At 39.8% G+C, this 14119-nt stretch overlaps 2 protein-coding genes across 5 annotated transcripts; both read right to left on the bottom strand.

Moving 5' to 3' along the window:
- LOC116210662 lies at positions 1 to 1073 on the bottom strand. Its single transcript, XM_031544628.1, has one exon. The coding sequence runs from the start codon at positions 932 to 934 to the stop codon at positions 239 to 241; it is 696 nt and encodes a 231-aa protein (XP_031400488.1). The 5' UTR covers positions 935 to 1073; the 3' UTR covers positions 1 to 238.
- Positions 1074 to 5940: 4867 nt separating this feature from the next.
- Positions 5941 to 11126, bottom strand: LOC116211423 (pentatricopeptide repeat-containing protein At3g14730). Of its 4 annotated transcripts, XM_031545798.1 has the most exons (4): positions 10687 to 11126; positions 8149 to 10036; positions 7978 to 8063; positions 5941 to 7868 (listed from the first exon to the last, which is right to left on the bottom strand). In XM_031545798.1, the coding sequence occupies exons 2-4, from the start codon at positions 8150 to 8152 to the stop codon at positions 6114 to 6116; spliced, it is 1845 nt and encodes a 614-aa protein (XP_031401658.1). In that variant the 5' UTR covers positions 8153 to 10036; positions 10687 to 11126; the 3' UTR covers positions 5941 to 6113. The 4 variants fall into 4 exon arrangements, with proteins under 4 accessions (XP_031401658.1, XP_031401659.1, XP_031401657.1 ...); XM_031545799.1 differs by lacking the exon at positions 8149 to 10036 and having other exon boundaries at positions 10687 to 11124; XM_031545797.1 differs by having other exon boundaries at positions 5941 to 8063; positions 10687 to 11124.
- Between the last annotated feature and the right edge of the window lie 2993 nt (positions 11127 to 14119).

Raw genomic sequence — 14119 nt, forward strand, 5'->3', positions numbered from 1 at the left:
TTAAATTCCAAGGCAGCAGCGGAATATTAATTACTGACCAGAGACGAGACGAGACGAGACAATAAATTCAAAAAAAGAAAAAAAAAATATCATAACGATATATCATTTTTCGCTTGGCTCGAGAACGAACTTAAATAAAGAAGGAAAGAGAGAAGGAACCAACCCCCCCAAAAAAATTAAAAAGAAGCCAAAAAAAGAAAAGAAAAAAGAAGGTAAAATGATTTGATTTTTTTTTTTACTACACATTCGGACCCCAAAGGTTCCATAAACGGGAATTCAACAACCCCAACACGTCCGGCAGCACCTTCCTCGCCAGGCCCTTGTGGTGGCTGCCTCCTGTCGACCCCGCTACCGCGACCACCCCCAGCTCCGGCGACCCACCGCGGCCCATGCCCTCGGTTGCCTCGGGCGCGGCTGCCGGTTCCACCTCTACCTCCTCCTCCGGAGAAGTCACTGGCACGGCCGCCTCGTTCTCCGTTGAAACAACAACAGCACGGAGTTCATCCACAGCAGTGGAAATGGAAACAGCATCAGACTCCAGCTCGCGGTTGGGGGATGAGTCCCAGCGAAGCCAGTAGCTGGTGTAGCAGTCGAAGCAATCGCACCCAAAAACCGGCGGCTTGTGCGTCCCACCACCTACACCTCCAGCTGCTCCACCTCCACCGCTGGGCTGTTTCTTGGAGCTCCTCTTGCTGCCCTTTGAGTTCTCGGAGCTGAGCGACGACATGTTGCTGCTGTTGAGGGACCTCATGATCATGTAGGCCAGGACATCCCGGTCCTCGAGGGAGAGGACGGAGGCTAGGGCTAGGATGGCTGCAGGGAGGAGCTTCATGACAGAGAGGACATCTCTGCTGCAGGGAGATGACATAGAGGCCGAAGACGAGGAGGAGGAAGAGGGAGATGGGTAGATTTTGCCTTTGTGCTTTATCTTCATGGTGGCTATGGCGGTCTTCAGCGCAGAGAGAGAGAGAGAGTAGGGTTTGTTTCTATGAATACCTCTCCACTCGACAGTCAAGAGAGTTGAAGACAGAGAATTGGAGAGAGAGAGAGAGAGAGTAAAGGAAATCGCCTTCCCTTCTTTTTCAGGGTTTTATATACACCTTTCCCCACTCTCTCTTCCTGGCGCGTGTCTCCTACCTCCTTCTTCATTGCTGATAGAAAGAAGAAGAAGAAGAGGTGAATTGAGCCCATTTCCAACGTTCCCGGCCTTAATATTTGTCAATCCTACTTGATTTTACTGTCGAGGAAACCAAAGAAATGGGTATTGAAATCGAGAAAGACAGAAAGCTATCAAGAAGGGAGCCTCTCGCTAGAGAGGGCAATGGAATTTGCTTAAAAGCCGCGCGATGAGATCGAATTTCGTTCGTATGTCGTGGTCGAATCAACCCGCAATATTGAGCCTTTATTCTCAACGCCAATAGTTTGCTTCGCATGATCATCGATGTTCTTGCTCATTTTCTAGCCTCTCTATGAGCATGGTGCCAAAACGCATGCATAAGATTTCTCATCGTTATAACACTTAATAAATTAATTTAAAAAATCAATTCCGAAAGCAAGCTGACTAGTTGGTTCATCAGATTCGCTGCTAGTGATTGGTGAACCTGATTGTGCTTCAACCCCCTTTCTCACTTTGATAATCAGGTATTATATGATGCCTTTTAAGTAAAACTCGGCAAAAGCATATGAATTGAGGGATAATCCACATTTTAGCATCCGCTTTATCCTTAATTGGTTGCACTGTGCTGCTAACTCAACACAATTTACGGATTATTTGGAAATGGAGTTGAGTTAAGTTAAGTTTTTATTTTAATTGAATTATAATGATTGTGCTGTTAAATTATAAGAAAAAAGTTATGTTTGAAAGAAAGTTGAATTATGAAAAAAAAATTGAGAGAAAGTAATGATTGTGTCGTTGAATTGTAGAAAAAATAATGAATAGTTAGGAGAATTTAGTATTAAAATTAAATTAAATAATTAAAAATTAAAGAAAAATTAATAATTAATAATTGTATTGTTGAATTGAAGATAAATGGAGTAGAGTTAAAAAAAAATTTAAAATCAAACCCCCAGTTTGGATTGATTTTACATATTATGGCTTTTTTTTAAAAAAAAAAGGAAAATTTGATGTTTATTTATAGAGCAGGGTCTCAGAGAATTTTCTATGTGACATGTGGGCTACTCGAAGGACATAATTATTCAAAATTTGATTCTGTTTATTTATCTCATCAATTGGAGGCATGTATCTTGTCTATAATGGTATATCCTCTTTCTAACTCTTAATAAATGCTATAAAATCACTTAGGTAAGCAACATCAGACATTGTCGCACGATATTTTGTTCTGTTTTTCTTCTTTTTTTTTTGTGAAAAAAAAGCGGCCAATTCTCCATCTTTTTTTTTTTCTTCCTCTTTTTTTTCTCCCTATAAAAATCTGTTAAATTGCATGTAGTTTTGCTATATTTGACTCTTAAAGTTTTATCCATGGATGGATATAGTCTAGCTGCTGCTATATCTATCATGTGACGTTTTATTTTTTAAATAAAAGAAATTAATTAGTACTCTCTTGATTATATGGATCGTTGTTTGGATTCGTTTAAAATAAAAATCTCTGATTAATTTTTCGCATTGGAAGAAAGAACATTAGAAATAAAGAAGTCCTATTTGGTAAATATCTACCAGACACCTCCGAACAACATCAAGACTTTGCTTGCTGAAGCAGCCTCACCTCCGATCTGTTTCAGTTTAATTTTCTGTATTGTTGGTTTTAGTTGCGCCCCTGTCCCGTTTTTCTACCGAAAAATTTAAAAAATTTATACATAGATATTAAAAGAAATCCAATAGATAAACACCTTATATCGGGATTACATGGTGCGCTTATGGCTTGCTTGAATCGCAGGATAGAAAGGATTATGGAGGATTATTACAACCCTCTATAATCCACTCCTCATAATCCTCTTAACCGTGACCGACAAGCGGTTAAATAATATACATTAAGAAATACGACTGTTTATTAATATATTATATCATGTTTTATAAATGAATATATATATATATATAACTGAAATACCATCGAAATAATTCCATACGCTCGTCCAGATAAAAAAATCTAACATGCAAGCAAAGAGGCTCTTGCATAACCAGTTGAGGCCAAAGCGCGATCCGTCACTCATTTTCAAGGATGATCCCATAATTCAAGACTGCTTCAGATTGTGCGGATTAAATATCTAAGTCAGATTGATTTCATACTGTAATTCTTTACTCTTGTAAAATCATCATGTATGGTGTACATACAGAGGACATGCATGATTTAATCACATATATGTATTTTTTTTTCTTTTGAATAAAGGATATCTTGAGAACATTGGCTCTTATGAAACCGACAGAGAATCCATTCAACGGTGATGGGATCGACTGAGAGAAGGAAAACTTCTCACTCTACTGTAACATAGAGATTCCTTACTATTTGATTCGAGAACATTGCCCCTTATGAAATTGCGGGGGGATCCATGTAAGAGTGACGGGACATTTAATACTTGAGGGTATTGTGAAAGCTACCATCGAGTGTCATGGATTGAACTAATTTCAAGGAATGAAACTTATCCCACATTGACTATATGAACAATTGATGCGATGTTTATAGACTAAACGGATTCTCCCACCTAGAGTACTAGTCTTGGGTCGGGCTCCTGTTTAGTCTATAACAATTGGTATCAAAGCTAACCTCGGAGTGGTGGCCCGAATATGTATGTCGTGACCAACGAGGATGTAAGCCCTTATGAACGACGAATGTTATGGATGAATCCATTGCAAGAGTGCAACTTGTCTCACATTAATTGTATGAGCAATTGATGTGAAATTTATAGGCGTATGTTTATTTACAAAAACATACTTAACTTAATTTTTTTCTCGATTTAACAACGTAATCATTAATTTTTTTTTATCTTTTTCTTCAAATTCTCTCGTACTTTTATTAATTATTATTATAATTATTTATTATTATTAAATTATCTCAATTATTTAATATTTTTTTTCTATTCAACAATACAATCATTTTTTTATTTTTTTTAATTCTCTCACGTATTTTTTTTCAATCACTTTTATTTTCACCGCTTAAAATCAAATTTAATTTCGTCGTTGAACGCTATATAAATGAGTTCTTTCACTTAATAGATTAATAATTTGGATCGGACTTTTTCATTTAGTCTAAAACAGAGAGAGAGAGAGAGAGAGAGAGAGAGAGAGAGAGAGAGAGTACGGCAAGTGAGAGGGCGGCGCGTGGAGGAAGACAAAGGAGGGGAGCGTGCAATTGAACGGACCGCCGGGCGCCGGGTCTCCCTCTCTCTCTCTCTTCATCTCTACACGCCTCTCTTTCCCATTGGCTGCAGTTTTCTTCTTCTTCTTTTTTTTCCCTTATTTTTTTTGGGCAGGGCAGGCACTCAGGCAGGGCACTGTGTTATGGCGCGAGGATTGAGGCTCGGGTGGGTTCTACTGGGGATTAGTACAATCTTCCGGGGGCAAAATAGTCTTTCAACATCGCCATGGATAAGTGACGCTGCAGCCGACCACACCCACGGCATAAATTAAATTGAAGCGAATTTTTGGAACAATTGATGGGATATATAACACGAGTGAAATGGTATTTTAATTTATCGAAGAAATTCTATTACTTTGTCGAGAAAATAATGCGAAAACCAAGGACTCGAGTAATCGAGTCGTCTTCGAGGCTTTACATCCACTGTGCCGCGTGCGCCAGAGATGCCTCTCGGTGCCTCAGAGGATTCGATGGTCTCCCAAAGCCACTTTTATTTTTCAATTTTACGAGAGAGCCCACGAGCTGTACAAAAAAATGTATACATGCATTTTGCGGCATTGAACTTTTAAATTTCTCGATACATTTCATCGATCCGGGTAGAAAGCGTCGCGATTGACGATACAAATCATATAATCATAGTGATGGGCAAGTGCGTCGGCCCGATTAAGGTTTTATATGATTTGCGTTGCGATTGATTATTACTGCGTTTGGTTTTAATATAGGATTTTAAAATCATATTTTGATTTTGAAAAAGAGTGATATAAATCGGGTTCACCATTTGATTTTGTATGAATTATTTTATTTTATTGTAAAAAAAAAGTGATATAAATGAAACTCACCATTTGACTTTATATAAGTTATTTTGTTTTATTGTTGATAGAATTAAGTTAAAATATGATTTTAAAATTTTACTTTAAAACTAAATAAGTGAACAATATAATTTGCATCGTGATGCAAATCATATATATAATCATAGGCTGAGGAAAAGCTTCAGAAAAAAAAAATATGGAGCCAATCAGCTGCTGGATTTATTTTTTTAAAAAAATCCATTCTTTACAAAAAAAAAAAAAAAACCCTCTACCACCTCTTTTTATGGATTGGTAACGAGTGCATGGATTGGTTTTGCGCCAAAACCGGCTGGTCTCTCAGTTGAACTGGTGAACCGGCCTTTATTAAGCTTACATTATCGTATGATTTCTTGTATAATCGCAAGATCATATTGGCCCATCATTTATATATTGATACTAGGTTTTTAAGGCAGTACGTTGCATTGCACGTGTCTTATAAATTAAAAAAATAAAAAAAATTGAATTTACTATTCATAATATATAAGAAATTGCATTTAAATTATAATTTTAACACGGATTTTGTAACTATAAATATATAAAATATACATAACAGAGAAGGTTTCTTTTTTATTTTAAAAGTTAAATTCATATTTATATGAATGAGAAATTGAAATTCAATAATAATTGTTAATACGAATTTTATAGGCATAATAAACACGCCAAGTTTGTTAGTTTTTTTTATTTATTTTTATGAAAGTTAATTCCTTTTATCTGCGACAATTTTTTGTTTGGTTATGTATTCATGACATTTTTTATGTCAACTTTTTTTTGGATGTTTGTGATTACAAAACTAAAAGATGGTGGTTGAGCAAAAGCCTCCCATTCCATGGGATTGATATTACATGATAGCTATCTCCAAAAGATATGGTACATGTTAAGATTATTTCCCCTGGAATTAGTGATAAAGTGTTTGAATTTCGAACGCACGAAAGAATAATCCTCATCCAGCCCAACTTCAAGTGCCAGGAACGTACCCTTGTTCGGACAAACGAGCAGTTAATGACAGTAGCTCTGCATAAATACGGTCGCTCAGGGGATGAGTTTTGTCGCTGTTAATAAAAGCATGAACACCATCTTTAAGTTCGATCCAACTACACCCAGGGACCTTCCTCACATTCTTTTGCCTCATCAGATCCCTAACATCTATGACTTCGTCATAACGACCTGCTGCCACATAAGCGTTGGAGATCAATACGTAGCTTCCGCAGTGCCCAGGGTCAAGCTCGAGCACCTTCGTCAAGGCAATCTCTGCAATTTCTACATTTCCGTGGAGCCGAGAACCCGCCAATAGAGCCCTCCACACGACCGAGTTGGACTCGAATGGCATTGACCGTGCGATCTCGTATGCCTCCTTCAGCTGGTTGGCTCTACCCAGCATGTCAACTATGCAGGTGTAGTGCTCCACGGTTGGTACCACACCATATAATGATTCCATTTGGGCCAAGAATTCGCGGCCCTGTCGGAGAAAACCAGAGTGGCTACATGCCGATAAAACCCCAATAAAAGTTACCATATCCGGCCTAAATCTTCTATCACGCATCTGTCTGAAGAAATCTAATGCCGCATTGCCATAACCATGCACGGCATAGCCCATGATCATGATATTCCATGAAGCCACATCTTTATTTCTCATATTCTCAAAGACTGACAATGCATCTCTCATGCTCCCACATTTCACATACATGTCCATGATAGCATTGTTCAAGAGCACATCATTGGTATCATAGCGGTTTCCACTCACTAAAATATGACTGTGAATTGCCTTACCATGAGATAAAGCTGCTAGATTAGAGCAAGCTGGAAGGACGGTTGTGACTGTGACCAAATCAGGCCGAACTCTACGGCTCAACATCTTCCCAAAGAGCCTCAAAGTCGCATCATAATCACCAGAAGACTCATGTGCTGATATTATCGAATTCCATGAATATAAATCCTTTCCCTCTGTTGTCGCAAAAATTTCAAAAGCGTCCTCCATAGACTTGCATTTGCTGTACATGTCGATCAGGGCGTTGCAAATTGGAACGCTTGAGCCATACCCGATCTTTACCACAAACCCATGAATGGCTCTCCCACTTTCAAGGTCGTCCATCTCAGAGAAAACCGAGAGAACCCCTGTGACCGTAAATCTGCTGGGGACTACTCCAACTTCACACATTTCTCTGAAGACTTCCAGAGCCTTATCTAACTGGCCCGTCTGGGCATAACCATTAACCATTGAGTTCCACAGCACAACATCTCTTGTGGATAATCGATCAAACAACATCTCTGCCTCCTGCATTAGCCCAAACTTTAAATAGCAATTAATTAAGGCACTGCCTACAAACACATCCAAAGTTAGCTCCAGTTTAAACACCAACCCATGAGCCTTTTTGACCTCTGAAGCATTCATGAGGTCAGATAAGCCTTTTATAACACAAGGGAATGTGAACCTATCAGGGATAATACCAATTTCTCGCATTTCTCGGTATAGTTCAATCCCCTTTTCAGCTTGCCCATGTGCAACAAGACTGGCAATGGTTGCATTATATGCAAAAACATTGCGATCGGGTGATGCAGTATTGAAGATGCCAAAAGCGTAACCTATCCGGTTGCATTTCGAGTACATGTTGATAAGGCTGGTGATAGATGAGGGGGAGTCCAGGAGGCCATTTCTGAGCATATAGCAATGGGTTTCTCTGCCTTTTCCGAGATCCTGCTGCTGAGCACATGACTGTAAGGTTGCAATGCAAGTGGTGAGGTCATAATTTCGCAGGGTATGACGGTAAGCTGAAGCAGAAGAAGAGTAGAAAATGAATGAATAAGGCAATGCGATGAATTTCCTTCTCCTGAGGAGAGCAAATCCGTGCATTCCTCAGACGTCTACATGATCCTAGCCATCCTCTTAACACGGATTTGAAACTTGTACCTGCAACGCATTGCAATCCATAAAACATGAGAGAACACAAGGATCATTTAATTTAACCAAATAATTGAAGAAGATAAAAGATTACACATTCGAATACTTCAAGCCAATCTCCTTGCATATTGAGAGAGAGAAACGAATCCCCATTCTTTCAAGATGCATACCACTTCAACTTATATTTCAGTCACAATTTGCTGTAACTCGAGGGCGGCTAAACAGGCAGTCTCACATATACAGCACTATATTATACCCAAAAAGGAAAAAAAAGAAAAAAGAAAAAAAATCTAGTAGTGGAGTATTTCATCCACAAGGCAAAGAAGCGTACATGAACTACAGAAAAATATGAAGAGCAAGGACAACATTTTCTTCCAAGAAAAATGGAATGTGCATCATCATGATAAGATATTACTGGCAAAGAAGGTTATTTTACAAGTTGCATGTCATGTGAACGCAAGGCTTAGACAGCAAATAAGAAGGAAATGCAAGCCTTGTCCGACAATATGGTCAGACAATCAGTCAAGCAAAAAATGATGGAACGTGTCGAGCAATAGACATTAAAACACATCTTTAGCCAGTCACCTCCACTCTGTGGACGGTTTAAGATCAGGATATGTGATGGATTGTTACTCTTCTCAAATTCCACCAGAGATTGACCAACAGAGAAAGAGAACCAGCACAATCAAAAGGTTAAGAGAGCACTGATAGCAGCCTTCAAGCAAGAAAAAAGATTCAGCTAATAGAAGATCATGGAAAAGCGTAGAGTAAATACAGAAGCTAATGCAGCCAAATAAAGCAGCATTCAGCAATCATCTGCATGCAAAGTCTTGGCCAAGACCAGATACAGGAAACATGGGCAACCATGAAAACAAGAGAATGGAGCAAGAAATGCAAGCACAGGCAGCCTATATCTTTGACAGAGACACTGTGCTCGGGCAAGTTAGATCAGCTGCAGAAATGCAAAAACCGTAATCGAAGGAAGCATATTTTATGTGAAATTGAGATCAGCTAGTTCACAAGTGTATGATGGTTATCTCAATAATATTCATGAAAAAAGGGGGAGTTGTCATGACTTGTAAGTATACTAGGCAAAGGCATGTGTATTGCGCCATGTACTAAAAAAGAAATTAGTAAAAAAAGAATTCTAAGAATATTAATATAACTTTTAACAAAATTACACAAGCACGAAGAAGTTGAAAAAAGAAACAATACTGGCTCAGATATAAAATCATTGTTCGAGAAGCTGTGAATGAAGGAAAGCTATCAGTTGAGGATTAATATTGACATCCAACTCCAACCTAGAATAAATACATCACCGAGGACATCTACTTCTAACCTTGAGGAACCACAACCAGCAGATAATATCAAAATCTGCACACACATAAATAAAGTCAACAAAGAGAGACAGAGGCAACACGTAATTCTTTGCCTTCTAACTTTTTTGAAAAGAAAACGTAATTCTTTGTCTTACCAGAGATTTTTACTTCACCGGAAAAAATTAGTAAAAAGTTATACAGAGTGACGGGAAGCTCATTTTTAGAGGTCACTTCCATGGCAAATTGGTGCTTTATGATTAACTTCTACCTCAATTGTCGGATTGCTGCTACATTTGCGATAAACAATACGACATCCAGTGTCAAATTAAGTAGAAAAAGAAGAAAAGTAGGAAATCACAATATAGCACTGAATCCTCCATCCATTGCTAGCTCCATTACATACGCATGCGGAAGAAGCAAGAAAATGAGAAAGCAACGAATAATGCGAGGGTTCTACGAAGCTATCTATGGGTAATTCCAATCGAAATTTCTGACACAAACAAAAGAATCGCAGCTAAAGCAACACAGACAGAAACTGGTATCAGATTCAATTGAGGAGTTAAGATCAGCCAGGTTGAACAACAGGTACAGCATCCACTGATAAAGGAAATGGGGCCTACATCACAGATCAAGGAATTCCTCACACATGTATCAACAAATCTCCTGAATTAGAGGAGAAGCACACGAAGTGTCAGAACTGGCGAGAACAAGAAGCATTGGACTGGACGCTAGAACAGAAATTACAAAGCTCTTAACGATTGATGGAATCCTTGAACAGGAAAAAGAAAAGTAGGAAAAGGAATTGATGAAATCAGCTCGTCGAGCACATTGCCGAGGCCGACTAAAACGGAAATCTGAGAAACGAGGCCTAAAATCGCAGACAACAGGAAACCTAAGGGAGAGCAGAAACCGAAGAAATTCAGGAGCGGCCATTAGTTACGAGCTGAGGAAACGCATATCGTGGAGAGAGGAGAGGACTGTCGAGGGGGCAATGGTCGCGTCGGAGGAGGTGGTAGTGAGAGCCGTAGAGGTCAGAGAGCTCCTGAAGCTGACCGATGAGTTGCTTCAGCATGGCCAACTCCATTTCCATGCCCCTACCCTCAGAGCTCCCTACACGCCATTGACGAGGACGAAGCAGCCTCTCCTCCTCCAACCAATAGCAGGCAAATTAAATGGGACCAATGTTGGTTCAGCTATTTTATCGAACAGTTTGCCTGCTAGTCTTTAGCGTCGGCGCTCATTCTACTGTTAAGAATGAAACTGCAAGCTGAACGTACTCAATAACCAAATCATTACGCAGACGAATTGCTTACCGTTAACCGCCGCGAGCCGCTGAGATGGCTAAACCGACCACCGCACGACGAATTTTTTCAAAATAAGTTTCCGCTTTGGGAAAAGGGGACAAATTCAACAGAGAAATGGGGCACCCACTTGAACTGGAGTCCGGTGGCGCAAGGAGATGGTCGCCGTGGCTACTTGGGGAGAGTAGCGACCGCCATTGACGGGATTTGTCGAGCTTCGCTACACAGAGCAGGGAGGAGGAGAGGGAAGTCCGGCCCTTTTTGCAAAATGCTTCCTGTAGTTTTAAAATATCCCGAAATGCCACCTGTATTTTGTCAAAGTTTCTCAATTTTACCCCCAGAAAAAAGTAAAGGACGATATGAGATATATATATACATATATAAAATATATTTTCACTTTTGGACAGAAAATTGCCATGGGTAATGGGACTTCAAGAGGACAATTTTCGAGAATTTAGCGCTGGCTTACCACAACCGCGATGGCATAGTTGCGCTCCTTTTATAGATTTATTTATTATTATTTACAAAGATAGGTAGACTCTTATAATTAATTTCTTTTATTATTATCAATTAAAGACTTCGTCTTTAATTTTGAATTTCACTGCATACATGTGCAGAAAATGTATTGGGGGTGTGTGAGGAGCTTTCATAACTTCCCTACTATTAACTCACACACACACACACACAATTTTCCTTTCTTCTTTTGTTCTCTCTTCGTCGCCCAATTTTATAGGCACTTTCCTCCTGTAGGCTATATACTTTTTAGGATGTAGGGTTTAACAAGATTACTCACATGCCCACAATATATCTATATCTATATCTCTATATATATATATAGATAATATCACTTTCCATTTTGTCCAATTAATATATTACACGTGTCCTTGAAATTAACTTAATCATTGTTTATAAATTTATAAATTCGTCCGCAGTTTTTTGGTGGACAGCTACATACTATAAAGTTTGTTTGGTGGAATGCTACATACTATAAAGTTGGTGAGAGTCAGATCGAACGTCCAAGAGTTATGTGAGCTGAGATTGGAGAAGCTTTATATAAATATTTTGGTAATTTTCGAGTAAGTTGGAAAATATTCATAAACTACAGGGGTCATTTTAAACCTATCATCATTATTGGGAAAATTTGAGACCACTCAAAAACTAGGGGAAAATTTTAACAATTGCATCAAGTTGCAGAACGAAGTGAGAAAATGGGACAAATTCAACAGAGAAATGGGGCACCGACTTGAACTGGAGTCCGGTGGCGCAAGGAGATGGTCGCTATGTCTACTTGGGGAGATGGGCTTGCAGGGCTAGTTGGTGTATATCGGAATCTGGTCGAGGAGAAGGGTCATCACGGTCGAGGCCAATCTCTGGCGATGGAGTCGCGAGGGCAGGGTTTTGGTCTCTGCACCGTAATTTGTTCGCACGGGGAGAATCATTGCAGCTGCTCGGGGAGATAAGGTCATGGGGACGGGCTTGCACCAGAGGTCAGGGAGATAGATCGCCTAGAAGATGGATACGTTTCACTGTTCTCAGATGTTCCATTTTTTTCTTTATTTTGCAGGTAATTAAGAAATATAGGGACAATTTTATTCTTTTTAATTTAATTTGACATGTGAGTTGTATGAATCCTCTTTTAGATGGAATTTTGGCCGGAATTTGTTCGAGGTGGCATGTTGCTTACTTCCGGGAAGATCTGAAGGCACTTTGCAAAAATTTAAATGTCAGGGGTATACCCTAACTCACCTCATAAGTCGGGAGATTAAGTGCATTTAACTCTATATAATCTCAAAGATCATGGTGGCTAGACTTCGCCCTTTCTTGAAGGATCTCATCACACCATTCCAATGCAGCTTCATCCCGGGTAGGAAGGCCGCCGACAATGTGTTCATTCTTAGAGAAATCCTTCATTCTTTCCAGATCAAGAAAGGTAATGTGGGAAGCTTTGCCCTCAAGCTTAATCTAGAGAAAGCTTAGAATGAAGCTTTCTACGTCAAATTGGTCTATTTTGGATTTCTTGAGGCATGGATTAAGCTCATCATGAAATGTGTGACCTCAACAACAATTTCTGTCCTTTTCAATGGTGGTTGCCTGAAAAATTCAGACCATCTCGAGGAATCCGACAGGGGGACCCACCGTCCCCTTACCTGTTTATACTATGCATGGAGTACTTCTCCAATATGATCGAAGATGCAGTCCGAGACAAGAAATGGTCGGATATCCAACCTTCACGAGACTGCTTTGGATGTTCCCACCTACTTTTCGTGGAGAATATAATCCTCCTGGGAAAAGCTGATATTGAAACCCAAACTTCAGTCTTGAATGTGCTAACAAGCTTATGTAAGGCATCGGGAATGAAGGTCAGTACTAAAAAATCAGCCTTTTTTGCGCTGCATGGATTAGCAATCAAAGCATCTCTCGACTAACCTAGCCTCCTCTGTCCCTTCCACTTGACACCTATTGTAATGATAAATGGCTCGTCTCGCCTACCCGTCATGCAGGCCTCTCGCCGAGGCCTGCTGAGTTTTTGATTGAACCAACCATTCAATTTTCCCAAAAGATCCTTTTTTCACGGAATACTCCACCAAAAGTTCGAAACTAAATGGCCACAAGCCCCGGGATTGATCAAACCAAGGAATTGGGGAAATTTTGGGATTTGCGGTTGGTTTAAAACTCAATAAAGCCAAGGCCTTTCTTCATATAGTGGATAAAGTGCGACATCCCCTCGCGGAGTGGAAATCACTGCTCTTGTCGCAAGCAGGTCGAGTTGTCCTAATGAAATCTGTTACGACATCTATTCCCTCATATACGATGCAGTGTACCAAGTCCTTCATCCATCACATTGACCTTGGATAAGCTGAATCGTGATTCTCTTTGGGGTTCAACTTCAAAAAAAAAGGAAATTACATCTTGTTAACTGGGAAACCTTTACTTTACCCATGGAATCGGGGGGCCTGGACATTCCAAGATTGGAGCTTCGTAACAAAGCCATGCTGGGAAGGCTCGTGGAAAGGGCAGTGTCAGAAGATTCGCCTTAGGCAAAACTAATCAAATACAAATTTGGAAATCAATGGCCAGATCGACTCTGGAAGGGTTCTGCAAATTGGAAAGCTTTGAGAGCTGGTCTTCAAGTTTGGGACAAAGGATCAAAATGGGTCATCGAGAATGGAATGAGAGTGAACTTCTGGAACGACACATGGGTCGAACAGTGTCCATTAAGGAGCTGTGTTCAGGGACTATTACCCTCGTTGGAAGATTCTTGATCAGTGGACTCGATCATTATGGACACTAGGGGATTGGATTTTCGTAACGTCCCTCTCCTTCTACCCTCTGAACTCAGGGAAGCTATTCGTGGCATCCCTTTATGCTCTTCCAACGATTGTGAAGATCATTTGATTTGGGGCCACTCAATGAATGGTTTTTTCTCAACAAAATCTGCCTATAA

This window comes from Punica granatum, chromosome 6 (assembly GCF_007655135.1).
Source record: "Punica granatum isolate Tunisia-2019 chromosome 6, ASM765513v2, whole genome shotgun sequence".
In the NCBI taxonomy this organism is placed as follows: domain Eukaryota; kingdom Viridiplantae; phylum Streptophyta; class Magnoliopsida; order Myrtales; family Lythraceae; genus Punica; species Punica granatum.

What these genes read in the sequence shown, in the direction of transcription:
- LOC116210662 (XM_031544628.1), bottom strand. Translation starts at nt 934, where the DNA reads ATGAAGATAAAGCACAAAGGCAAAATCTACCCATCTCCCTCTTCCTCC.
- LOC116211423 (XM_031545796.1), bottom strand. Translation starts at nt 8,006, where the DNA reads ATGCACGGATTTGCTCTCCTCAGGAGAAGGAAATTCATCGCATTGCCT.